Consider the following 27268-nt stretch of genomic DNA (forward strand, 5'->3'; position numbering starts at 1 on the left):
AGTTGTGGTAGCAACAGAAAACACGCTATGAAACGACTCAAATTAAAAATTAAATTAAAAAAATAATACCAGTCCACCAGACTTCAATTCAACCTTTATTATCTTGTTCTTTTCTGCTTTAAATTAATTGCCTCTCCTTTTTTTTTTTTTTGTAACATCTGAAATAAATGAAAACATCCTGAACAGGAGTGATAATAAAGACCGACTTAATTTAAATTGATACATAATAACAAAATAGAAAAAAAAAAAAAAAGAAGCACAGTAAAACATAACAGGTAATGTCTTTAACGTGTCTGTAAAACACTGTTCCAGCTCAGCTTGGTATGGTAAGGATGTGGCATCGTAATAAAAATGCCTTCAGTTGGTTGCTTTGTCTTAAAAACAAAATATCTTTTCTCTTATTGCATTTGACAGAAAAATAAAATACAAACAGGAACAAAAAAAACGCGGCTAAAAAACAAACAAAAAAAGACCACCACTTTAGAGACGTATGCAATAGTGCCAATGTTTTTTGAACTTTTCAGCTATCACAATATCCAAACAGTCGAGCACGCAAACATGCGTGTACATTCACACGCGCACACACACGCGCACACGCACACACACACACACACTCTCTTTCAATCAAATGCAAGCTGTCAGATTAACATCGATTCACTTCCCTGACTGGAGCAGATAAGTGTTCAAAAGCACGCACGCACACACGGACAGACGCACTCACGAATCTCTCATGGACAAGAAAGAAGAAGAAGAAGAAGAAAAAAAAAAAAACAACCAAAAAAACATTCAACATTGTAGCAATAACACAGACACTCCTGATATCATTGTCATCATCTTCATCACGTCCTCCTCCGTTCGGTCCTAACTGTCGACGCTCCTTTCATGCACACACAGGCAGGCAGGAGGGCACCTTGTACAGTGAGTAAATAAGTGATCATAGTCATCATTACAATATATAATAACCAACTTGATTTCTTGAGTATGAAAAAATACAATAGCGAGGTCAGTGTTTGAAGGGCCAAAAAAAAAAAGAAAAAAAAAAAGAGGACATCTGTGGATTTCCACATTGTTTCACACATTTCTCTTTTAAAACAGGAAAAAAAAATAATATATATATATATATAATGATAAACAACCAACGTACGTCGACAGGGAGATACAATTTTGCTTGTCAAATATAAGAGCAGTGTGTAACTGAGCGAAGGTGAGATGCTGCTGACATGGCGGGTGGGCGGCCGCTGGGTGTGAGCCAAGGCCACTGCTGTTGTAACATTTAAATCATCCCGTTAAAGGTCTGTGTGGTTGTTGTGTTGTAGCTCTGTTTCAAGAACGGAGGGATTTGTGGAGGATGTGTCAACAACAAACCCAGAGGCATATAGTGCAAGTTTGGCTAATGTTGTTTTTGTTGGGATTTGCTTTTTTTTTTTTTTTTTGCTGTTGTTGTTTTCACCCTGGGTCCCATAGTGATGGCATGTTTCCACCAAGGTAGACGTGTCGGTACCTACTATAAAGACTCCTTTTCCACCTCTCAAACGTTGCTGATCATCCTTTTTTTTCTTTCTTCTTTTTCTTTTTAACTCAGTAGTGTGGCGCTGTCCCAAATTTTTCTACGAACTGATTCTTAACTCCAGATCTTCCTCGTTCTCGGAAGAACTCAGAAGTACGCCAGCCAGGTCTACGAGGGCTCAGTCGGCAAGTCTGAATTTTGTGATTCGACCATTAAATAGTAATACAAAAGAAAAAAAAAAAAAGAAAAAGTGGCACACTAAAAACAGCACTAGCTAAACTTGTTGACATGTAGGACTCTGGCTGAGCCTGTCTACAGTGCATGCCTGAGTGATCGGGACTCTGAATGCAGATGGTGGGATTTGGAGTCCAAAGACAAAGAGCTATCCAGTTAAGTCCTAAAGAGTTTAATGGATTTCACCTTTTTCCCCCAGTTCAAGTTTTACTGTTGTCTTCATTTAAAGTTTAGCGGTTTAATGTGTATGTGTGTGTGTGTGTGTGTGTGTGTGAGATGTTGATGTGTGCATGTAGCTTGTGTGTAGTATGACCGCTGAGTGTCTGCGTTGGATGGCCAGTGTAGCTTTATTTCGGGCCATCTCTGTGTAAATAAATGCAGAGTGTGACAGATGTGTTACGATGTAAAACTTGTGTGTGTGTGTGTGTGTGTGTCTGTGTGCATGTGTGCGTGTGTGCGTGTGTGTGTGTGTCAGTCGGCCCCCTCAGATGGAGTCGGCCCCCCCCGCCCAGCAGGTCCCCTGGCAGCAGTGAGGCGGGGCTGCCCATCTGGTGACGATCCTCGAGCGCCGGAGAGCCCCAGAGGCTACTGCTGGGGTACCCCGCCCCGCTCATCCCCCCCATGCCCCCCCACAGACCCTGCCTTCCGGCCTCCACGCCGCCGCCCATGCCCACCCCGCTTCCGTTGCTGCTCCACTGGGTGAAGATGCCCAGCCCGGGCCCCTGGGTGGCAGACTGGTCCGATGAGCTGCCTGTGCTGTCCAGACTTTGCCACCCGGAGCTGGAAGATCCGCCTCCTCCGTTCCCTGCTCCTCCAGCTGTGGAGGCTCCGTCTCCTCCTCCCCCGCTGTTGCCTCCTACTCCACCTCTGTCGCAGCTCCCTCCGTTACTGTTGGCCCCCACCGTGGAGGCTGCCGCAGACCCGGAGCCCGCGGAGGCAGCTGTGGTTCCTCCGCTCCCGGCTCCTCCTGCCTGGGAATGTGCAATGTAGCGAGCCACATCCTCCTCACTCACGAACTCTGCCAGGATGGTGGTGTTACCCAGAACACACCTGGTAGAAACAACAAGTCTGTCAGTCACAAAGTCCATCTTAAAGAACAATGAACATTCAGTTAACGGTTGTTAATGCTACAACTTTAATTTGTTTCTTTTTGGAGATGGTCACCTCTGTAAAAAATAAGAAAACTTTTGCTGTTACGCAACTCAGGAATTCTGTTACTGATCTTTACTTGAATCATTTCTATTACAAACATGAGCATTAATTGACGTTTAACTTGACTACTAATAAACTTGTTATAATACAAATTCTTCCTTTTATTAGCGCTACAGTTTTCAGGCTAATTCAGGATTGAATCGATGCCAGGACACAGTAAGAATAAGTTTTGGCACATGCTTGAAATGACTAATTATCAGTGACATGATGTCCAGTAATCTAAAGTTCCATAAAAAAAAAAAAAAACACACGATTGGTGTAGCGGGTAATTACAATACCTTTTTGTTTTCTCTCTCAAAGTTAAACAATTAAACTGCTACTATTACATAATCACCTGATCAAAAACATTTTGCATAATTGCCCTCACTTTGCATAACCGCTAGACAGCCGGATAAAACTAACAGAAATGTCATATTTCCAGATCAGTTGTCACTGTTTGAGGTGCGGCTGGTGCTCTTTTAATGACGTCATCTTGTTGCATTCTTCTTCCGCTGTAGTTTAAAGGCACAACATCTTAACTTCTAATAGTCAACTGATGACATTTTAATCAGCAGCTATTGATATTAATGTCATGACTTTATAACGAACACCACAGCCAATTAAAGGCTCTTCTTCTTCATGAGTTGTATGTGTATTATCAATATGATCAGGCTCATACTATAATAGTAGCATAAAATAAACTGAAAAAAAATAAATAATTAATCGCAATTGTCAACTAAAATTTCCTTATCGTGACCCCTCTAGTTAGCTTAGCATAAAGACTGGAAGCAGGTGAAAATAACTGGCATAGCTCTGTCCAAAGACAAACAATCAACCCAGCGGCACCTCTAACGCTCAATATGTTTGCGTATCAACGTCAGTTGATGGTTTAACAGGATGGTTAAATCCTTTTCTGGAACCACTAACTCCCCGGTGTCTCTACTGGTTGTCTGCAACTAGTGTAGGTCAGGAAACAGTCTGATACTTAAACCTATCAAATGATCAATTGTCAAACAAACAAAGGAGAAATGTTAGCGAGCTCTAGAGTAGCTGGTAGGCAGATTTTCTTGCTTGCAGACAGAGCCAGACTGACCGTTTCTTTATGCTAAGCAGAGCTGCAGATGGTTCCAGATGCATATTTACCATACAGACTTATGAGCTACATTATAAAGATGTTATCACCACAACAGCCTTACATGTGGAGTGCACTCTGGGCCTTGGCTGCCTCCTGTTTGGAGCCATAGCGAATCAGAGCGGTGCCCTGGGTCAGGCCAAGGTGAAAGGTCAGCAAGGGGCCGTGCTGCATGCAGATGGTTCTCAGAGTGGAGCCATCAATCTGCAGGAACAGACAAGATGGACAATAGTGAACTGAAATGGAAGCGTAACGGGTGGCGATGTGACACCAAGAGCAGTGTTAACATATGGAATCGCTTTTTTCATGCACGAGATTAAACAAGTCGGCCTGGTAGTGAAATAGTAGTTACAGTTCTGGATGTTTAAACCGAAACAACCAAATAAAACAATATATAGAGAGAATTTTAGTCTGGTTTTATAAACAGCCGTTTCAGTAGTTGTTGGTGTGAAATGCGATTGTGTGTGTGTACCTGTGGTGTGAGGTTGCTAAGCACCAACCAGCAGCTTTCCCGGGAGCTGCCGTCACTCCAGGTCGAGCCTGCACGCAGAAAGCAAACACAGAAGAAGAATCTCAATGAGAGTTTTCCACGTTCCCTGTAAACACGTTCCCGCTCTGTATTTCCCCCTCGGCTTCTCAAAACTAATAAATGATGAATAACTTTCCCTGCTGCTTTTACTGAAGCTGGTTTGCTTTTCCAAATCAAATGTAAATAGACTCTTAAACAACATGACAATTACCAGTGGTGCTCGAGCCACTGCCCCAGCCCCGGCTGGCCAATCGAGGGGCTCCTCCTGACCAAGGGGAAGGTGATGGCTGCTTTTGACTGGCTAGACCTGGAGGTAGGCGGGATAACTGGCTCTGGCTGCTGCCTCGGCTGGCTTTCCAAGACTTGTGTCCAATGGGCTCTGGGGGCCAGCTGGTCTTGTAGTCTGTGTACTTTGCTGTGAGGAGAAAGAAAGGTCAAAGGCTTAATAAACACAAGCTGACAATTTACTTCATTTAATTAAAGAATCATGATGTCAGTGTTGCTTGGCAGGAGTAATACAGTTGTTACATGTTTCTCTACATTTAAAAGCACTTCTAAATTCTCCAGCGGTTTTAAACACATTTTAGTGGCTCTGCATGTGTCAAGGTTTGATTGAAAATTAGCCCAGCGGTTTCAAAATCAAAATTATATAAACTATGTTTAAAAGTGTTTCAAGTGACTGATTTGATGTTTAATTATTATGACATTAGCTGACACATTTGAGCAATCGAGTCAAATGTAGACTACAAATTCTGTCACTGAGTCGCATATTACAAATTCAAAGTATTATTCTAAATATTAAATTAAATATTTCATGACTGGCACTTTGGAAAAAAAACAACAATTCAACAAGAAGACATCGAGACAGAAATGAAGAAAAACAGAAATCAAGACAAAGCAACACATCAGGCCAGCAGGGAGATTCATGTGTGTGGTTACCTGAGTTGTGTGCGTTGCTGAGGGGACTGTCTGAGGCACTGTAGGGCCAGGCACCAGGTGAAGGCAGCAAGGTGTTGAGGGGAGGGGTGGAATCTGAAAACAAAGGCACGGAGCATCAATCAACAAATAACTAACTAAACGCGATCCCAACGAACAGAAGCCATTATTTTATTGAAATTCAAATGTATTCAAATTTCAAATTCCCTGACTTTCACTGACTAAAAAGCTGAAATTGAAATACTATGAAGAGAAAAACATGTTGCAGTTTTGCTGAGGGACAAGAAACACTGACATTTCTGTGAAAAATGGGCTGACACGTGCCCCTCCATTTGAACCGATATAGAAAGGAATGAATAAATGGCAAAATACTGGTTGCAGAGGATCAAGAAGAAATTCAATTGAAGAAATTCAAGAAGAATTTATTGAACAAAACAGTAATTAGCTCGCAGCCTAATAAACTGCAGTTTAAATTTCTGTCAGTGACCACTAATGCTACCAAACATACACAATGACAATAAACAGTTAACAAACGCATTCGATACAGACATGGAAAATATTACGTTTTAATAAATGGCAACTAAAATTTAAACATACTAACAAAGTTCTCAAATATTCCACGACTTGGTAAAACATTTTTTTTTTACAAATATCCTGACTTTCCCTGTCTGGAAAAGAGTTTTTTAAATTCCCTGACCAGTGGGAACCCTGTTTATTTATTAGCTAAAATACACCTTTTTAGCAGCTAAAGTTTCACCTTCCCAATGTTAAATTCTATATTTGCATTATTTCTATGCAAAGTGAAGCCAAATTAAGAACAAGAAAATTTAAATCCAAAGAAGATTTGAAAAATATTTCTCCTCCTGCAACATGCCGAGAGATGGTACTGCTAGAGATTGTTGCACTAAAGCAACTTTACACCATTACGCGTCCACTTACCAGTATTGTCTTGTAACAACTGGTGCTCTGTATCATTGAGACTGGGGGACACCGTGTTTCCCATCATGCTCCCTGGGGTCATGTAGGGGTCAGACTCAGGATCAACACGGTCGATTCCCTTCCATGGCACACCAGGCTGGAACTCTGCAGAGTAAATATACAACACTCATTAAAAGACGCAATTAAACTTTAACACGAGAAACGCCACAGATGATCTACTTTTTTTTTTTTTTAAAGAAATGGAGAGAACGTATCCTTTAATTGTTTTACAGGATAAGAAACATAAAAAGGATTTCTTCTCCTTTTATCTTAAGCCTGAAGCCTTTTTGGATTGTCTAGCTCAGGTTATTACTTTAACTACAACTTGTCACTAACCAGGGGGCCAGCTTGGCGTGTTGGTAGGCTTGGCGCTCATCTTGTTGCCAGGGGTGCGATGCCAGTTGTCACCCAGCCCGTCTCCAACCATCATGTCGTACTGGGAGTAGGGCGAGCCTCCTGGTATCTTGATGGGGGTGACAGGACCTGGGAAGATAATATTGTATGTTACATCTCTGAACACCAGATGGGTTCACTAATCACCTAAATATATAACGTCACATCTAATCGCATTAACACCGTCTGCCTCAGCACCCTCACATTCAACGTCTTATCAAACGGTGTCCTACAAATAAATAAATATGTACACACAAATCAGAAACATCTCACCATTTTTGTGGAACGCATTCTCGGTTGAGGAAGTGTCTGGAGAACAGTGTCCCTCCATCATCCATTTGAAACGGGACTGCTGACCCCCGAGGTCCTTCATGGCTCCTGGGCCCCCCACCACAGAGCCACCCAGGTCCAGGCCTGGGAGGTTGACCCCAGAACCAAACCCTGTCCGGACGAAGAGACAGAGCGAACAACCAAAAACAATAAAACCTTTGGTGCTATAAAATAAATAATGCAGCAAGCTACTCTAAATTGAAAGCAAAAATATTTGACAGTGCTGAACTGATTGTGTCTTTCACACCACATCAGCATGAGTGAGCTGATGTTCCACAATCGCTTTTCCATACAATAAAACGGTTGCGAGGGATTCGCTCACCGGAGTATGGTCCAAGAGTTTTCTGGTGCAGGTCAGCCACAGATCCTGCCAGGCTTGGGTGTGGCAGGGGATCAGCCCCGGGCAGTTTAGGACCCCCTCCGACACCTCCACCATGGTGGGAGGGGGAGAGTTTGGAGCTGCTGCCTAACCCCCCGACCTGCTGTTGCTGCCTCTGCTGCTGGAGCACTGCCATGATCCTGGCCAGCTGCAGCAACAAGAAACAAGAGTCACCAGCTGAGAGGAGGAAGTAAAGAAGTAATCGTGGTGTCACCCTATGTGTGTGTGTGTGTGTGTGTGTGTGTGTGTGTGTGTGTGTGTGTGCGCGTGTGCATGTGTGTGTGTGCATGCGTGCGTGTGCGTGTACCTGTTGAGGGTCAGCCTGCTGCCGCACGTTTGGTGTGAACTTCCTCTGGTTTTGCAGGAGCTGCTGTGGCTGTTGCTGCGGCTGCTGCTGCTGCTGCTGCTGCAGGAGGAGCTGGCAAGCCTGGACGAACGCAGGCAGAAGTAAACAAAGATACAGGAGGAGGAGTGCGGCGGCAGCAGCAACAGACACAAAATACAAATACTACGTACAATGTTTTTAAGGCTTGCAATGACAAAGCGCGAGTGTAATCCTCATGTTTTCTACATTTGGGCAGTGAGCTCAAACAGAGAAGTTTATGTATCCCTGCCACTGCATCAGTATTCAAAGACATGGCTGTGTCTCACTTTCCAGTCACAAAAAGTTTCTCAGAAAATTCTTGAAATCGAATCAATTAGCTGTGTGGTCTGGTTCATGTTGAGTTATCCTACACACCTTCTGAGTGAAACTATGAAAATGACCAAAATCCCAATGTTGGTGATGTATGAAAAAGCACTAATATATTTTTCAAAACCTATTGATCCATTTATTTCCAGAATCTTCAGACCTGTGATGAACCCCTGCAGTAGCCTTCTGAGATGCATCGTGCTGACACTCACCAGCTGAAACTGGATGTGAGGTGGGTAGATGCTGCTGAGCATGGCAAGATGCTGCGGGGAAAGCTGCGGAGGGAACACACCTCCCCCGACTCCTGCTACACCACTAACACCCCCCACGCTCCCGCTGGGAGGGGGCATCTGCTTCAGCGCGGAGCCTGGCATCTGCAGACACACACACACACACAACGGCAGGCAGGCACACCTGTTACCACAGAAACGCTTCGGTGCCGTAACCACTAGCAACTACATTACTTTGCACCGCTTCCTGATTAACACTGGTTCTCTTGCGTGTCTTCATTAGCAGGTGTTAACGAGTGACCCGACCCCAGTGAAAGAGTGAAAATGATTCAATTCCTGGAAAAGACATGCACGCCGTATTCTTCAGAAGCGAGCGGAGAAACATGGTCAATGTTGTCCCGAAGAGTGATTGAACACTCACGACTGACTAATAGACTTGACGCACACGGCCAGCGGACCACAATGTGTACAAGAAAGAAGAATCAAGCAACGATGTCAGAGTTCACACAGGAAGTATCCAAACGACCCGATGCACGTCATGGATGTAAAGTGTTGATTCATCTAACGGCAATGTCAGACTGCATATAACTACTCTATATAACCACAAAAGGCTGTGATGTAAAATATGTCACTTGAAGATGTAACACCCTAGTCTCTGTTTGTGTGCAGCCGCCTCTTTCTCAACACCCACAATCAAGACATGACCAGTCAGTCACTGTTTATGTACATTGGTCACATGAGACCAGTTGGAAACGGATGCCAAATTGGTGCCCAAAAAAACACCTGCAGGGCTCTACAGCATGAAAAGTTTGCTCTGCATTGACTAAAATTGAAGACTTAAACTAAGTAAAACTTTAACATTGTATTTAACATGGCTGTCTATACTCAGTTAAAGTTAAAAAATCGCATCACTGTAACACCACTGTATAATCAGAGAGGACTGAGTGTTTTTGCAGTTTCAAAATATCCAACAGAATGAGAGGTCTTTCCAAGTAAAACCCCAGGTCAGAAGTCGAAATCTCCCAGTTATAGTTTAATTTCAGACCGATAAATGAATCAGCTTAGAGTTGGCTGTAAGTCAGTGGGCTGTTATTTCAACGTGAGCAAAGACACTCGTACTGGGAACTATTATCGACTATTATTTGCAGCTCTGGCTAAGCGAGACTACCGTCCCACGGACAGTTCAGCTGCCAACTGCTGCCAGTCAAATACATCCCGAGTCCCGACCAGCTTCCTCTCCGAGTGTCTGCTTAACTGCACCGCCCTCACGAGGAGCAATTTCAGATGGTAAAATGTCACAAAAAATTTCCTTACAAGCACAAATACAGAGGTGGGCATCGAAATGTTGAAGTTGAACAATAACCAATTTGAATTAATTTGTGTTTTTTTAATTTGCTGCTTTGCCTCAGATATAAACAGTTGACCCATAACAAGATGACCCACCATGCACCATTACTCTTTTACAAAACTGTTTATGCATATAGTTCCTGTGTCAATGCTAAGTGTGAAACATATCAGCCATTAAAAATACGGATCATTGGAGAAGAGACAAAGGTTTTAGTACCTGAGGTGACAGGAACTGATGAGGCACTTGCGCTCGTATCCCTGGGGACTGATTTATCGGTGGGATACTTGGCTGATGTCTTGACTGGGCCATCCCGCCGCTACTGCCAAAGATACTGTGACCACCCTGTGATCAGAGATGGAAAATGAAAACTTAGAGGAACCATAACAGTGGAGACACATATGAAAAACAGCACAACATAGCATCAGACTGGATGAAGACAACTTTGGGATATATTTATGATTATCGTGTGAAAAAACACTCGACGAACCTAATGTAAAGACGGTAGGACAGAAACAAGAGGAGTGATCGTCTTACTTGTCTAAAGGGGATAGAGTGGTTGAAGAGGGAATGGGGCTTGTAGACAGTGGGTGGTGAGTACAGAGAGCTAGGACCCTCCTCCCCAAGGCACCCATCCTGATTGATAAAAGGCAAGGTCTGTCACAGTGACAGCCAGCGGAGGACCAATTTGAGTGGTGGTGAAGGGTGTAGGGGAAGATAGAGACAAGGAGAGATGGAGCAGACGGAAGAGGTGGGAAGAAATCACAGGAGGGAATAAATAGTGATAAAGGACAACATGTTATCTAGACACAAGAAAGACATACAGGGCAAAGACTGGTCAGATGGCAGAGGGGCATTACCTTGTCAAAGTAGGACCCAGCGTCCACAGGTGCTGCGTCTTTGGGACCAGGGGGACGGTAACCCATCCCCACCCCTCCTCCTCTTCCTCCCTTCCTCATGTCTCCGTTGTAATCATTCATTCCCATGCCTCTCTTCTCCGCCTCCATCTTCTTCTCCTGGAGAGAACCCGGAGCCAGGTCAATGTTTGGCCCACTGGGATCATCATTCTGTCCAGCACAAAAATCATCATCATCACGAGCATCGTCGTTAACGGGGCTATCATCACATGGCCCGTGTATTTCAGTGTGTGGCCACGAGTCAAAGCTCAGGGAAAACATTTCCTGCTTTGCCCCGTCACAGTAAAACTCAGGCGAATAGTAAGAAGAGACATTTTCTGTCTTACCAGCAGCCCCATGTTGGAGAACTGTCTGTTGATGGGACTCATCCACGAGTCTCCTCCACCTGACTTCAGTGGACCCTGAGGGACAAACACAAAGTGAGCAGAGGCAGTGATGTCACTGAGAAATTATAATTCAGAATAGTGTAATTTAGCCTGCTTTACTTCAAGCTTTAGTTAATTCAGTCCAAGTCTTTTCAGAGATTTTGATGAAGTCAAATGGTGGATGCATAAAATACCATTTAACTAATTCAAATCTTAAATGCGTGGGAAAAATAGCACACATTTTCTAAATAATTGAACCTTCAACATGAAGGTTGCAGGACCCAAATATCATGATTTTTTTTTTTTTTAAATAATTCGTAAATTTCGGTGCTTGTCCTTTATCAGGATTAATGTTGCTCATCCGTAACTCACCTTGTTGCCGGGCTTCTTCCCAGCGTGGCTCTGGCCCCAGCCCCCATTGCTCCCCTGTCCCCACGACGAGCCGCTTCCTTGGGAGCCGGTGGTGTTCCACATGCCGCCTCCTTCCTCCTCATCCTCCCAGCTCGAGTGACGCGAGGCTGCCACAGAGCCCTCTTTGTCCCCCCAGCCATCTTGCATAGACTTTGAACCTGAAGGGGAAGGAGTCACAGTTAAAGCCATGAACACATACGAAATGGACACTGATTTTTTAGGGCTGCCCCCAATTTAAGATTCTCCTGGCTGACTAGTAGTCGTTAGTTTAAGCAAATAGTCTGCTAGTCGTCTCTAGTTTATGATATTAATTCAAATGTTTATTTTCTGTATCAACACTGTTACACACAAAAACATAAAAAAAATGAACCCTTAAAATATTACTTTTCAGAAGCACATGCATGAAGTGAGCTCCCTGTTAATATCCCATAAAACAATGTAGGCGACCAAGAATGGCCATGCTAGGTGGCTAACGTTAGGCTACATGTTTCAGATGATGCAGAGCTGCCATGTCACCTTCTTGGGGCCGTCCTTCACACTTAAAAGGATTTCCTGCCTAATAAAGTCAAATAACTTTTATGACAAAGTCTCTGACAAGGCCCAGCTCTCAAATGGAGTATGAGGTGGTGTCAGTGTGAGTTATTGTACTGAACTGACAACAGAAAATGAATCTGTCTTTGTACAATTTCTATTGTTTTTCCTTTAATCTTCTATCCCAGAATGGCCCAAATAACCTGAGCTAAAACCATGGCAACCAGAGTCTTGACAGGAAGTGCATTTGTTCAAGGGTGTTTAAGTACACTAGCACCTCTACTGCCTGTGGTGGTGGTATTACTCTACATACTGCTTTTGTAAGTTTTGTGTCAATCTCTACATACTGCTGTATGTAGAGATTGACACAAAACTTCCTGCGACGAACACACCAACTGAAAATGTGGTTGACCAAGACTTTTATCTTCAACTAACATTGTGTTGAATATTTGAGGCAGTCGTACTCATTTTTAATGTTTAATTAACTATGAAGTATGCCAATGTCTAAAATACTACACATTAAAACTCAACCTGGCACCTCAAAATCCGATTGTATGGATATCCTAAACATAAGAGAAGTGAGTTTAGTTTTTAACTTATTTTCTAACCAGATTTGATGGGATTTGAAGAAGGGTTTCCCCAGCATGTTGTCTTCCCTCCAGCATCATCGGGGTCTCCCCAGCCAGTAGGGGTGTCATTTGACTTTCCCCAAGCTGCTGTGCCATTGTCTACTGTAGGACTTGTTGGAGAAGTGCCACCCCAACCTGAAGGACCTACAGACACACACAGAGAAGGTTATGGTGAGAAAATGGACAGAGTGAGGACAACTATTTCCCTCAATGCAAGTCATGCATGTGGATAAAATGAATGGAGATGGAGCCTTCAGTAACTTTAGTTTATGTAATATGATGTCACCTAAAGTGGTCTGCCTGTTTTTGGAGGTTCGTACTGGTGCAGAGATTTAAAATTCTTGGTTGGGTACACTGATCTAAAATCAAAGCATCTTGGCTGCAGTCATACTCGCACCCAGATTATATCCCCCTACATATATTGTGTTTATTCAGCCTCAGTGAAGCTTAGTTGCAGCGAACACTGAAACTACAGTACTGTGGCTGACTACAGTTACTGTGGTTCTGGAGATGCAACTGTAGACGGCAAGCAGGTGGCTGGCTGAACGACTATTTTTTCCTCATGACTCAGTGGATGCTTTGTTTCACTAAACCTTCAGCTGCATCATCGTTTCCTGGGTTCATTTCTCCATGACTTACACACCGACAGTCAATAAGTGACATTTGTTTGATATGCTGTAACATCTTTCTCTGACAAACTGCCACTACTGATTCAAAAACAAATTCACACATGACCTTTAAATGGAAAACTATTACACAACCAGTCATACATGAAAGCCTGGAGGTATGAATGCTCGTACTGTTATCGTTATTTCTGTGTCTACAGTCTGAATATCTCACTGACAAAAGGGATGATTTTACTACGGAAATGCAAAAATCATTAATTCTATTTATTCAGTCTTTTTCAAGTGTAAAAACAAAGGTATTGCCAAATACAGTCTATGATGTCTTACCCATAGATGAAGCTTTCGCAGGTCCATGGCCAGTATTAAAGTCTCTGTTACCTCCGAGCCCTGCAGCCTGCCTGCTAGGTTGCTGCTGTACTGGAGGTCCATGCTGTTGCTGCTGTATTAGAGGTCCATGCTGTTGCTGCTGTATTGGAGGTCCATGCTGTTGCTGCTGTATTGGAGGTCCATGCTGTTGCTGTTGTATTGGAGGTCCATGCTGTTGCTGTGGCTGTTGCTGTGGCTGCTGCGGCTGCTGCGGCTGCTGCTGCTGGGCCTGACCTTGGCCGTGTGGCTGCTGGGCCTGACCCTGGCTGTGAGGGTGCTGGGCCTGACCCTGGCCGTGTGACTGCTGGGCCTGACCTTGGCCGTGTGGCTGCTGGGCCTGACCTTGGCCGTGTGGCTGCTGGGCCTGACCCTGGCCGTGTGGCTGCTGGGCCTGACCCTGGCCGTGTGGCTGCTGGGCCTGACCCTGGCTGTGAGGGTGCTGGGCCTGACCCTGGCCGTGAGGCTGCTGGGCCTGACCCTGGCCGTGTGGCTGCTGGGCCTGACCCTGGCCGTGTGGCTGCTGGGCCGGACCCTGGCCGTGTGGCTGCTGGGCCTGACCCTGGCCATGTGGCTGCTGGGCCTGACCCTGGCCATGAGGCTGCTGGGCCTGTCCCTGGCCGTGTGGCTGCTGGCCAGCAGGACCACTGTTCTTGTCCCACAGGTTGACCGGCTTGTAGTTGTAATGGGTTGGGTCTCCCCATGCTGATGTTCCATCGTCTATCTCATTCTTCCTGCTTATAGACTGCGGCGAGGGTTCCTCCCAGCCGCTTGGTTCAGATCCACTTCCCCCTCCTCCGGAGACACCAGGTTTGGGCCCCGCGGTCCAGCCTGAGCTTTGGTTCTGATTCTGGGCTTGAGAGATGAGTTTCCTCCCACCCCCCCCTTGCATCGCCCCTTGGTCCATCGCTTGCTGCAGCTGTGGATGCTGATTGCGGGGCTGTGATTGTTGCTGTTGCAGTTGTGCCTGTGGGCCTGTGATGGAGCCCGACTGGCTGTTTGGCATCTGGTGCATTTTGTTTCCTCCACTCCAACTTTGATGGGGTTTGGACCCCATGCCTCCGACACCGATCCCTCCTCCTCCGGTCCCTCCCCCCCCTGTGCCCCCTGCTCCCCAGGTCCTTCGGGGAGCATTGTCGTCCCAGTTCCCCCAACCACCCCCACCTGAATCCCCACCTGAGTGTCCTCCTCCATTTTTCCTCTCATCCCCCCAACTCCCCCCACCGGTATTTGATTTGGACTCTTGTTCTCCCCAGTCCTTACCTGCCCCAACCTTCTGTTCGGACCCCCACCCTCTTCCTCCTCCACTCCCACCCATTTCCTTCCACCCGCCAGTCCGTTTCTCGTCCTGACCTCCTCCCCAGCCTCCGCTCACTGAGTCACCTTGTTGCCCAAGATCACCCCATCCACCTCCATTTCCTCCTCTACTACTGCCTCTCCACTCCTCATTACCCCAACCCTTGGCCTCCTGGCTATCTCCAGCTCCCATCCCTCCTCCACCCCAGCCTGTAGTCTTACCCTGCTGGCTAGGCCCTGGCATTACCCCTGACACCATACCAGGTCCGGTTGTGGTCACTGGCCCAGATTGTGAGACGCCAAGGTTCCTCGTGTTGGGGCCTGTAGGTGGTGGGGCTCTCCCAGACAAAGAGGCCCCACTACTGCTACTGTTGCTGCTGCTCTCCCACCCCTCTCCAGAGGACCCAGTGGAGGGAACCAGGGAAGGGCTGACCCCTGGACCCATAGAATCAGTGCTTAGGGTCCTCGGTCCACTAGAATACTGACTAGGACCACTAGCAGAGGATGGGTGTTTTGATGTAGCTGATGAAGATCCACCTTTACTCTGTCCTGCATGTTCCTCAAGGACCCAGGATGTATTTTGACGGATCTGCGTTTGGCCCCAGCCTGTGTTGGACAGGACCCGTGGGTCCAGATCAGACCGACTGAGCAGGTTCTGTAAGGCAGCTTCAGTATCAGGTGCCGGCCGGCGAGGACGACTGCTGTTAGGCACGCTCCCACTTCTGGAATTTCCACCACTGGATGAAGATCCTCCCCGTGCTCCCTGTCCTCCTCCCCCACTCCATTCCCCTGTTTCACCCTCTCCTTTCTGATTGTCCCAGGTTCTGGTTGTCGTGGTGGAGGTTGAGGAAGAGGAGGATGCAGCAGGGTGGTTGCCCGCAGTGCTGCCTCCACTACTGCTGCTGTTACTGCTGCCGGCTCCACCCATTCCCTCACCTGCTGGATTAGCTCCTCCAACAGCAGGAGCGCTCCCGCCCCAATCACTTCCAGAAACCCCTCTCTCTCCTGCAACTCCTGGTGACCCCCACCCTCCCTGAGATACCCCGGAGGTTTGACTACTGTTTCCCCCATTTCCAGCACTGCCCCAAGCATTAACCCCACTTGTGGAACTTGGGTAACCCCAACCCCCGGTCCCATTATCCCCTTCTGCTGCGCCGAAGCCCCCTGTGCCACCTCCTCCGCCCTCCCATCTGTCAGTCCTTGAGGCACCCGTTTTGGAGTTAGCTGCAGGGTAAGAAGGCTGGCCTCTCCATGAGGAGGCAAGGCTGTGGTCTCCCACGCTCATCCCGCCTCCTCCCATACTGTGGTCCATTCCTTCCCCGACCCCTTCCCCCCCTGCAATTTTTGGTCCCGCTGATTCACTGTCCCACTTCCCCCCTCCCAACTCTCTGTCTCTGGATTGCATTTGGTGAAGTTGGTGCTGATGGGTGCTTGATTGATTCACAGATAAAGATGGGTGACCCCCCTGCACCCCGACTGCCCCGCCTCCCAGCCCCAGGGAGGCAGAGTTGTTGGCAGACCCTCCAGGGCCCTGGTGATGGAAAGAAGATAGACCTCCTTCCCCTGCAGCAGCAGGGCCGTCCTGCTGCACCAGGGCAGGCCAGGCCGAAGGGTTGGCATTTGGACTGAAGTTGGCACCTGGAATCCCACTGCTGCCGTCAACGGGGCCACTGGCATCATGGCTCCCTGGCGCAGCGGGGGCTTTGGAAAGGGAGGATGGCTGTTGTAGCAGAGGCCCAGCTGCAGCTACTGCATTACCTCCTCCTAGATGACCCTGGGAGGCAGCCGTCCCCCACGCCACACTGCTGGACGACTGCATACATTCATTGGGCAAAGAGAATGAGGAAGTGGGTGAGGATTGGTTGCCAGAGGCACTGATGCTATTCACAGGCATTCCGTTGTTGCCGCTGCCACCCCCAGTCCCAGTGAAAGAAGCTCCTCCCCCATCGCTGCCAGCGATGCTAGGCCACTCCTCGAGGTTGTTGCCATCAACAATCACCTTCTCCCTGCCCTGAGAAGAGGCCTGGCTGCCTGAGCTTGCCCCCCACATGGAATTTGCATAATTAGAAGTAGTAGTAGAAGCAGCAACTGATGATGAGGTGAGGGCCACTGAGGCGGCAGCTGTGCCAGACTCTGAAAAATAAAATCGTCCGAGAGACTTTAGAGCTCAAAAAGAAGAAATCTAAATCATCTGTACATACATTAAATCTGTTCTAATTATAACCGACAGCATTGCGAACACCTACCTGAGACAGCAGCCATGTTTGCATTGGGGCCATCCCCTCCTCCCCCTCCTCCCAGCAGCATGGAGGACAGTGGCGGCTGACCCCTCTTCAGTAGCACTTTATGGTCCTGCTGGCAGCGGAATCTTGGCGGCACTTCTCTCGGCATGTAGCGCGGTGGCTGCTGAGGCGCCTGAGGTCCGCCTCCGCTACTTGCACTGCCGTTTCCAGCAGCACTGGGGCCGCCAGTAGTGGAGGAAGAACTGGTGGTGGAGGTGGGCTGTCCGTTAGCCACTGCCAGGCGCTTGGCATTGTTGCCGCCCTGTGACGGGGTGGCAGCACTGCCAGGGCCTGAGGTGGCTGGGGATGGGGACGCAGAGGGGGTGGGTCCAGGGCTGGGGGAGGCAGAGCTGCTCTGAGTGGCAGGAGACTGGGCAGAAGCCGGCTTGGTCAAGTCTGGCACTGCAGGAAGGGCAAGGTAGTGAGACAAATGGAGGGGATGAAATTAAGCATTTTTTAACAAAGTACATTTTAAGAGAACGGTGCACAATGAATTTGATGTAAATGTGAGCTCTTACAAAATTCTTGGACAACATTTTTTTGCAAAAGATAGACAGAAGTCCGTTTTAGAAAACTAAAAGAGGCATCAGGTGTTATCCAGCATCATGACAGTTGCTGTGATGCCATCACAATCTATTTGGACAAGAACACGATAATTCTGCAAATTGTCAAAAGAAGAATTTACTTTGGAAAACATGGCAAACACCAAACAGCCATCTCTAAACATACACACATCACTGTGCTGCTTACCTTTGTTTTTTTGCTCTGTAACCTGGAATGAACAAAAAAAGACATTAGTTCATAAATCATTCTTTAAAAAGGCGACAACATGGGAACACCATAAAAATATATATTATTCAATTAGATTTCAAGCTGCCATTTGAATAATAATAATAAAAAGAGTATAAAACATGGATTAAGGCAAGTTTACAAGAATAAAATTGACTGTGATTTGATACAGAAAAAAAAAACATCTGACTTGAGGTGTGCCAGGATAATAAATATCATCTCTCATTCAACATCTTGTAGTTGTTCAGACTTGACATGTCTTAAACTTTCCTGATACTGACAGACATAAACAAAATATTATTGTCAACTGTAATGATTTGGTCTTCCTCTGATTTGTTCCATTTCATATTATATTAGTAAAAGTTTAAATTCCTGAGTTTCATGAAATCTAACAGAATTATGAGTAATTATGTGGGATTTTAGAATAACATAGCTCTGAATTATCATCACTCAGCCTTGCCCCCTCCTAAAATTGAATTTATTAAATTACTTGACTACAATAAATACACAAAAGGTTGACATCACACTTGGTATTAGCCTATCCCATAACTCAACATAAATGGCTGATGTACTTTCTTGATATGTACTGATATTACTATAAACACCTGATATGATATGTGAATAAACTCTGTCCACATTGTACAACTTAGCGCCCCATTTTACGTACAAGCAACAGTTGAGCAATGCGTGTTGATGACACGTGAGTCTCCAACGAGAGCTCGTTAGTCAAGGACCTGGATCAAATATCTTTTCATGCAAAGTCTCCACCTGTTAAGAATTCTCATTTACTTATGATCAAATTATCTGAAATGGTCGGACTGATATTTACATGGCAGAGTGATTATTACGTGAGAGTTGATGGAATCTTCTTTCATGATGTGTAAGTGCAATCCTCATATGTACAGCTGTACTACTGCAAAATATGAATGCTATGTAATCCTAACTCATCCTCGAATACTTACAAAATCCAAATAATCAGACACAGTACAATGTAAAACCAACAATTAAACTCCAAACTAAATATAATGAGCTTTGTTCTCAAAGGTTATCAAACTGCTGTTAAACAAAGTGCAGCAATGTGATTGTTCAGTTGTGTCCACACAAGATCGCTGAGCAGCCTTTAAGTCACGAGGAAGATGCAAATCACAAGCTCCACATGATACAAAATAAAAACCAAACAGTTATCCCTGGAGAATTGAGCTGTTTTTGCCATTTTGAAATCCATCAGTGTCTGTTTGACTCTTTTACCTTGTGTGGAAGTTGGTTAGCCAACCTTCATGTATTTTAGGGATCAAAGATACTATTGAACCATGAATGCTGTTCCAACACACCCAAGTCTGTTTAATTTGGACTATATTTCTGGCCCATCAGTATTACTGACAAGATGAGCGTGCTTACCTTCTGAGAGGCTTCCCTTTTCCTTTTGTCGTCTTTTTTCCTTTTCTTGTCTTCCATGAACTACTGCTCCTGTCCTGATACTTCTCTCTTCTAGAGAAAAAGACAGATATTACAAAATGTGACCACACATCCAGGGTTTTATCGTGTTGTCTCTTCTTGAACCGTACGCTACGACTTGACTCACATCTACTAACTTTTGGTACAATGTACTTTTCTGGATTTTGTTTTCAACTGCAGTTCGTACCACTTTGGTGTTGCTGGTTGTCATATTGACGTTGCACAAAACTAAACTATTGTCATCACACAAACATTCTGTGGATCTTTTTTTTACCAGCAACCAAATAGAAAAACGTCTGCACCTCCTCAACTGAAAACAAAGTGGTTTTATGGGTTGCCATTAATCAACAAGTCCAGTGAGTAAAAAAAACAAATTGCGGTCGTTATTGTTGCTTCGCTGGTGGGTTTGTACAGAAAGTCCCACGTCACAGGATGATGACCCCATGAGTCTGGTGACGACTTTCTCTGACCAATCAGTGGTCTGAAGTGTTTTCACGTCACCTTTTGGTATTGGCTCCGCTTACTGGGGACCTTCACAGCAGCGATCCCCAAAAAATTACTAGGTAGGAGTTACTATCCACAATCCCCCCCCCCCCCCGATGGAAAGCCAAACCACGCTGTGGCAAAGCAGCTGGAGATGATGTTGAGTGGCGAAAATCAGAGGCAAACGCCAACATCGCAGTCGCTACTTGGCCATGTAAGCCGTCAATAGACAATTGGATGAATCAGCCATCAGGCTCTAGAGCTACGAATACGGATGTACATGTGGGTAACAAACACAGTAGTTATCCACATCACAAGCATGCAGAAAACGGTAAGATTATCACGCTTGTAGGTTCAGTCAATTTAGATGATTTAAAAAAGGCTTGATTTGATCACCAAACTGACTGAATCTGCACGTAGCGATGAACACCATAACAAATAATCAACTCTTAAGTTTGTAACCAAAGCTTTAATTGTTCCCGAGATAAGAGTCTCAGCGTAACTTCGGCTCTTTAAGACTTTAGACATCCAATGACGGCAAAAAAAAAAAAAAAATGCATTGTGATTATCATTCTCAGTAAAAGGAGCATAGACCAGGCTGATAGACAAATCTAATTTTGTTTTATCAGACTCTTGAAATCTGGTGCTATTTCAACACTGGGTTTCGACAAGTTCAAGACATTAATATTCAGAAATCTATCAATAAGGTGGATATGTTTCAAGCAAAGGCAGCGAGTCACAGACAGAAATCTTGTCCCTCAACCTGTAACACAGTCAAGAAGGCGTCCGCAAATGCACAAAACAGACTATGACAACAACCAAAATCACACCGGATGTCTCGGATCAGATAAGCTCGTTGACTTTGACAGATAAATATTCATTTAGTGAGGAGCAGCTCGTTTAAAACGCATAAACTCGCAAAGCTCGAGCTGTATCCGTCTCTGAGTTGGTTTCGTTTTGCCCTTCAACACCGACAACAGCCAGAGGATCCCTGGATTCATGTGTGACCTGAGGCCTGGAGGAGCAGAGGGACGGAGACCTGAGGAGGAGGATGATGGTGGTGGTGGTGGTGGTGGTGTTATCTGAATCCGTCAGATCTGCAGTCTGATGTGGTTTTACTCCACCAGCTTACCTTTGGTCCCGTCAACGTGATGACGAGCTCAGCGGCATTTTAAAACACACCCAAAACCCTCCACAGATTAAAAAAAAAATATATAAAATAAATAAATAAATCAATCTAAAAGCGTATAAACCCACGTTCACTCCTCACGAGCAGGTTCACACCAGCGACACGTTTTAACACCAGCTGACAAACACTTGTATGTTTCGTCGATGCTATAAAACATTAAGGAGTGGCTTTCAGCTTTTATCACACACACACACAAATAAAATAAAAATACGTGGACGCAGGTCATCGCACGCGTTTAACAAAGTTAACGAGATCAAACAGATGTCAACCAACGTCAGGGTCGGAAACTAAACCCGATCCTTGAACCCCGAAAACACCGCCGAGGGCCAAACAACACTGTTAGCTGTTAGCCACATGAGCTAAGTTAGCCTCGACCTACTGACAGCAGCTACAAGTTAGCCGACGGGGGGCTAAACGGCGCTAGCTCCGTGTTTTTTAAATCACGACGTGTAATAAACAGCTGCGGTCTTTCCCGCGCACGAACACAAACACCGGCGCGGTAACGACGTTTGTAAAACATCGCGCGTTAAATTTCATGTACTCACCTCAGGAATCACATGTGAAGAGAAAGCTAGGCGGTGCTAGCTTAGCTTAGCTAAAGTGCTTCAGTGCGATTTTTTTTTTTTTTTTTTTTTTTTTTTAGGCTTTTTTTTTTTTTTTTTTTCCTTTTTTTTTTTTTTTGGAGGCTCCAAGAAACAGCGACGCCTGAGCGGAGAGTCAAGTAAAGTGTCAGATGATGGAGGAGGAGGGGGGGGAGAAAAAAAACACACGCGCGCGGTAAAGCTACCGGTTTGTAAAAACACGCGGTAACGTTGTAAGAAGAAGAAGAAGAAGAAGAAGAAACTCTTCATGTGCAGAAGAATTTAAATTTCAAAGCGCTGTGGAGTCGGTCGGGTGACGGGCGGCCATTTTGCTTGCTCGGCATGAAGCGTCTCCAATGGGGCTGCGCGAAGCGGCTGCGTGGACGCGCTGTGACTGGCTGCGTGCAGCCGGGAGGGGAGATGCATTAAAAAAAAAAAAAATTAAAAAAAAAAAAAACACACACACAAACGCTTTTCTTTTTTTTTTCTTTTTTTTGATTTTTCTTTTTTTTTTTTGACCTTCACAAACTTTTTTTTTTTTCTCCAGCGATGCTGCTCCGGGAGGTGCTGCAGGAGGAGGTTGAGGAGACACCGGACAGGAGGAGGAGGAAATGTGGGAATGACAAATACATTGGAGCTCACGTTGGCATTCAAGGTAGGGCCTCATGCCGTGTGTTACCATGATGCGTTGTAAAAATCACACTCACTGTGCTGCAGCGGTGGACTGTACATATTTACTAAACTACTGTACTTAAGTACACATGGGACATATTTGGAAATACTCAAGTACTTTACTTCATTTCGTGCAACTGCTGTACATCTTAGAGGTAAATATTGTACCTTCTCCTCCACTAGATGTGTCTCAGCTTTAGTTACTTTGAAGTTTTTCTTACCTTTTTTTTGTCCTCTGAAAAACATGCATCTCTACATTTTGGTGATTTTTTTTTTTTGTAAACTGTATTTTTCTGATAAACTAAAGGATTAGATGCTCCTTTTGTGGATCGACAAAATTCTCCTACTTTTTAAACAAAATAAACTATTTAAAAACATAATTGGATTTGCATTGTTTTTCTGAGATATTGACTGAGATACGTGGGTCTTGCAGAACAAAAATGATACTTAAGCACTGGAAAATCTTATGGAAAATGATGCATTATTGCAGATTAAGCTAAGCAACAGTGCATAAAGTAGTTAAATTAAGTACAACCTCAAATAACTATGACAGTAAAATGCATATTAATGCAGCAGCAATATTATTAGTGACCGAGAACATTTACTGCACAGTGTATACTTTTACTTTTGATACTTAAAGTACATTTTACTGATAATGCTCGCATACTTTTACTTAAGTAAGACTTTGAATGCATTTTGAATGTATTTAATTTTACTCGTAGTAAAGTATTTTCAGTGTGGTATTTGTATTTCTACTTAAGTAAAGAACCCGAATACTTCTTCCAACACTGCTGTGCCGTGTCTCGTCCCCAGGTGGGATATGGAAAGCCGTGGAGTCCTGCACAGCGATGGGGGGCAGCAGTTTCGCTCTGTTTCTGGGCTCCCACCGCTCATGGAAGAGGCCTGCTTTGGATCACGCAGCTGCAGAAAAGTTTCGGGAGCAATGCTCTCTTCGGGGCTTTGACCCAGCTCACATCCTGCCTCACGGGTCCTACCTGATGAACTGTGGATCTCCTAAAGAGGGTTTGTCAGACACGGATGGATGTCATGTGCACATTCTGTCCTTGACTTCCCTCTCTCCCGCTCAGTTACTTGTCCTTTCATCTCGTCATTCTCCTCCCTCTCTGGTTTGTGTACTGTGTTGCATCTAGATGTGTTTGAGAAGAGCCAGGCCCTGCTGGTGGATGAGCTCAGCCGCTGCAGCCTGCTGGGCCTCAACCTCTATAACTTCCACCCCGGCTCCTCCCTGGGCAGCATCACCACGGAGCAATGTGTGGACAAGATAGCAGGAGCCATTAACCACGCTCACCAGCAAACACCTGCTGTGGTTACAGGTACAAAGAGTTAAAGAAATAACACAAGCACCTGGAACATTGTTGATTTTGTCAGAAGTGTTAATATAACTCCAGGGTTATTTTTATAACTCGTTTGTAGTGTTAAAACATTTATTTATTGAATTTGTATAAATAACCCAAAGTTAGTGTGTTATTTCTGAGATTTGCTCTTTTGCTGTGTGTTATGTAGTTGTGTAATCGACACATTTCGACACCCTTCAAAAGAATTAATGTTTCACTACTTTTCTTAACAAAAATAAAGCAGTAGATGTTATGTTCATAATGTTTTTTGCTGACATGAGGCCTTCTCATAGGAAGCCATTTGACCTCTGACTGACTTTTGTGTTCATACAAAACAGACTGCAGGCTGGACACCAGTGCTGCATTAGTGGTGATTCATGGCACCGACCACAGTCTTTTTGTGTCACATAACCAGAGTACCACTTGTGTGAGAACAATAAACTGCAGTAGAGTGAGAAAACACCAGAGCAGCAGCAAAAAAAACTGCATACAGACTGTTTCATTTCAGGAATTAACAACAACAACAACCAGCTCCATCTTATATTTGTATCAGGCCGTTGTAGCAGTAGCAGAGGAATATTAATAAGTTGTAGCGGTTGAATGGGTGTGTCAAATTGATAGTACCGTCTTTGTTTCTTTTCCCTCCATGTGGCCAGTGTTGGAGAACATGAGCGGCCAGGGCAGCACAATTGGTGGCAAGTTCTGTGAGCTGAAGAGCATCATAGACAAAGTGAAAGACCTGACCAGAGTCGGAGTGTGTCTGGACACTTGTCATGCTTTCGCAGCAGGTGAGAGAAACTCAAAATCTGCTTAATAAATAAGCTAAAAACAGGGCTGCTGTTGATGCATGTCATGGCCTGAAAATGTTGGATGTGGGTGTTTCTTTGTTCGCTAAAGTGTTCTTTCTTGCCTTGCGAGGATACGACCTAGCTGCAGAGGGAGGAGTGAAGGCAATGCTGGATGAGTTTGATCAGGAAGTCGGGCTCCACTACCTCAGAGCCATCCATCTCAATGACTCCAAAGGCACGAGCAGGACATGGACACACAAATATCACGCAGATTGTCGATTTGTTCATTTCATTTTCAAAGCTTAGTGACTGTTGTGAATTTAATTTCTGGTTCTCTCTGTGTGACGTGCAGGTAAACTCGGCTGCAACCTTGATCGACATGAAGACATCGGTAAAGGTCACATAGGAATCTCTGCGTTCAGAGACATCGTCAACGAGCCCAGACTGGACAACATCCCTCTGATCCTGGAGACACCTGGACGGTGAGATAACAGCAAAGACAAGGGGACTGTCGGTGATCATGGTCAAAACATGGGCAACGAAAAGACTGGACTTATTTGTTGTCAGAGTATTTAAGTAAAAACTATCTTATCTATTTATGCCATTATGGGTGAAGTTTTAATTTGTCTGTTATGTCTTCCCCCACAGGCCTGGATTCGAATACGCCGAGCAGATTGAACTTCTTCATTCCCTGTGTGAGAAAAAATAAAGCTTTGTGATGAATTTGCATTCCTGAAGAGAACAGTTAAAACACCTGTTTGTCCAAATGTACCACAGTGGATGGATGATGGAGCGTGTTCTCCTGAAACACACTCACTTGGTCTGGTTGTTAATCACTGTGTAAACACTTTAAATAGGAGGTCGTTTTTGTCTCTGAAAGAACATGAGTTGAATAAAGGTATTGTTAAAAGTTTTTATTTGACGTGTGAGCAGTGAGCTTATTCACAGTGAACCATTAGGGGGCAGCAGGGACACACAAATACAACACCTAATGTGCTTTTAGTGTCAGAGGACGCAGGCAGAGAATATAAATCCAGCATTAATTGGGCTGAACGTCCCTTGAAGGCCCGTGTTCATCCTTAATCCCCACTTGTATTTAGTGTTACAGCTACATTGAGCACAATATAATCTATGGTTTTAAAAGAACAGAAATGAAAAAGTCTGTCTGAGAAATCAGATAATTTAACCAAGAAATTTCAATTTCAAGAAATTTCTCTTGGTGAATAATTGTTCTTATACATAAAATGTACAAAATTAAAATGAAACCAACATATGGGAGCAAGTATTTTTTTTGAGGTCGTATCCAATGGGCACAACACATAACACATGTATAGGAAAATCACATTATACATGAAAAATATACATGACATGACTGCTTATGGGACACTAAATAATATATTACATCGCTTGTCTTCTGAGGAAGGGACAATATCTACTTGACATTTGTCACATGTTGTAGGACCCATGCACACACACAAAACACACACATCACTCTCATCCACACTGAACCCCCATGGTCTTTCTCTGAACCGCTCCAGCTGTCAAATACCAACACTTTGGTGCAGCTGTTGACCTCTGGGAGGACATTAATTGATTGTCACACCTCCTCTTAACACCCTGTGGTGCACATACACACTCAGGAAAACGTTCACTGACACTGGAAGCTTGGAAATACACAGCTATCTGCCAATGAACGGAGCTCAGAAAACTACTTTAGAGTTAACATATTGTGGGAAATGACCTGTTGATATTTGTTGCCTACACTGTGACTCTTAATACTTAAAATAGAACAATCACCTTCAGATGGAAGTTTAATCATGTATCATGAATTTGAAAGTGTTATGGTTAAACATTTGCACAGCTGATTGATCATATGCATGATTGAGTTTCATGTAAATGTATCTACCACATCCTCCACCGTTATGAAATACAATCCTCAGAATTGAACTTCTTCAATTAGCTTATATATATAAAATAAATAAATAAAAAATGGATCTTTAATATTTTCTCTTGCATTTCTCTGCTTCACATCATTACATTTGGGTTAAAGGGTATTTTTTGATTCCTCCATTATCTACTGTAGGTACTCAGACTTTTAACCCAATACCTCACCTGCTAGTAATCTTTAAACTTGTTGTACTCTGGATAACAGTGTCAAGTAAAGTAAGCGCAGGTCCAGACAGTGCGTCTTTCAGTGCTGCGTTAACAGAGACAGGAAGTTGGAGGTGCCTGGCTCAAGAATGTCTCTGCTCACAGGTCCCACCCACAGGAAATGCCTGTCCGGCCTGTTTGAGTCTACCCTGATGAAAAGAAGTCTCCTGTTAGCGGAGCTCTGGTTATGACAGAGAGGAGGAATGGATGGCGTTTGAGTAACGATGCTGGTGCTGCAGTTTAGATAAGCAGATGCCTGATGGTTTTCGTAGGCTTTCTGGTGATCTGGTCGGGTCAGGGGTTACAACCCAGAGGAGCCGAAGACTAAACAGTGAACACACGCTCCTGAACTCTAAATTAATTCTTCTCTGGGGGAGGAATGTGAAGGGAAACAGTGATAGGACTATAAATGGCGTTCCATTGTCTAATTATCTTAAGATGGGTGGTATTAGTTGGTTCTGGTGTACTGTGTGTGTTTTATGAGCGCTCGTCCAGCCGTTTCCTCTCCTC

At 44.8% G+C, this 27268-nt stretch overlaps 2 protein-coding genes across 5 annotated transcripts; one reads left to right on the forward strand and one right to left on the reverse strand.

Annotated features, from left to right (window-relative positions):
- Positions 1-77: 77 nt before the first annotated feature.
- tnrc6ba (trinucleotide repeat containing adaptor 6Ba) lies at positions 78-21919 on the reverse strand. 4 transcript variants are annotated; one of them, XM_069156034.1, is made up of 22 exons: positions 21757-21919; positions 19483-19572; positions 18046-18067; positions 17260-17697; positions 13682-17146; positions 12708-12872; positions 11530-11726; positions 11119-11193; positions 10736-10891; positions 10413-10532; positions 10095-10220; positions 8513-8674; positions 7917-8036; positions 7553-7757; positions 7174-7341; positions 6844-6990; positions 6469-6612; positions 5533-5625; positions 4805-5008; positions 4537-4604; positions 4129-4268; positions 78-2791 (listed from the first exon to the last, which is right to left on the reverse strand). In XM_069156034.1, exons 2-22 carry the CDS (start codon positions 19537-19539, stop codon positions 2089-2091), a joined length of 6975 nt encoding a protein of 2324 aa, XP_069012135.1. In that variant the 5' UTR covers positions 19540-19572; positions 21757-21919; the 3' UTR covers positions 78-2088. The 4 variants fall into 4 exon arrangements, with proteins under 4 accessions (XP_069012135.1, XP_069012134.1, XP_069012133.1 ...); XM_069156033.1 differs by having other exon boundaries at positions 7917-8027; positions 10736-10942; XM_069156032.1 differs by having other exon boundaries at positions 10736-10942.
- Positions 21920-22111: 192 nt separating this feature from the next.
- On the forward strand, positions 22112-25514 carry LOC138202215 (probable endonuclease 4). The gene is made up of 7 exons (XM_069156043.1): positions 22112-22447; positions 23278-23487; positions 23616-23798; positions 24476-24607; positions 24738-24842; positions 24960-25089; positions 25256-25514. The coding sequence occupies exons 1-7, from the start codon at positions 22342-22344 to the stop codon at positions 25314-25316; spliced, it is 927 nt and encodes a 308-aa protein (XP_069012144.1). The 5' UTR covers positions 22112-22341; the 3' UTR covers positions 25317-25514.
- The last annotated feature ends 1754 nt before the right edge of the window (positions 25515-27268 follow it).

Source organism: Embiotoca jacksoni, unplaced genomic scaffold, assembly GCF_022577435.1.
Source record: "Embiotoca jacksoni isolate LCO1_2020_lvr unplaced genomic scaffold, fEmbJac1.0.p SCAF_20, whole genome shotgun sequence".
Lineage (NCBI taxonomy): Eukaryota > Metazoa > Chordata > Actinopteri > Embiotocidae > Embiotoca > Embiotoca jacksoni.

Excerpts from the sequence above, each read along its gene's own strand:
- tnrc6ba (XM_069156032.1), bottom strand. The coding sequence starts at position 19,539 with ATGGAAGACAAGAAAAGGAAAAAAGACGACAAAAGGAAAAGGGAAGCC. Across the intron at positions 17,698-18,045 it reads TACAGAGCAAAAAAACAAAG|TGCCAGACTTGACCAAGCCG; the intron begins GTAAGCAGCACA and ends CCCTTCCTGCAG. Across the intron at positions 11,194-11,529 it reads GGAAGAAGCCCGGCAACAAG|GGTCCACTGAAGTCAGGTGG; the intron begins GTGAGTTACGGA and ends TTTGTCCCTCAG.
- LOC138202215 (XM_069156043.1), top strand. The coding sequence starts at position 22,342 with ATGCTGCTCCGGGAGGTGCTGCAGGAGGAGGTTGAGGAGACACCGGAC. Across the intron at positions 23,799-24,475 it reads AACACCTGCTGTGGTTACAG|TGTTGGAGAACATGAGCGGC; the intron begins GTACAAAGAGTT and ends CCATGTGGCCAG. Across the intron at positions 24,843-24,959 it reads CCATCTCAATGACTCCAAAG|GTAAACTCGGCTGCAACCTT; the intron begins GCACGAGCAGGA and ends TGTGACGTGCAG.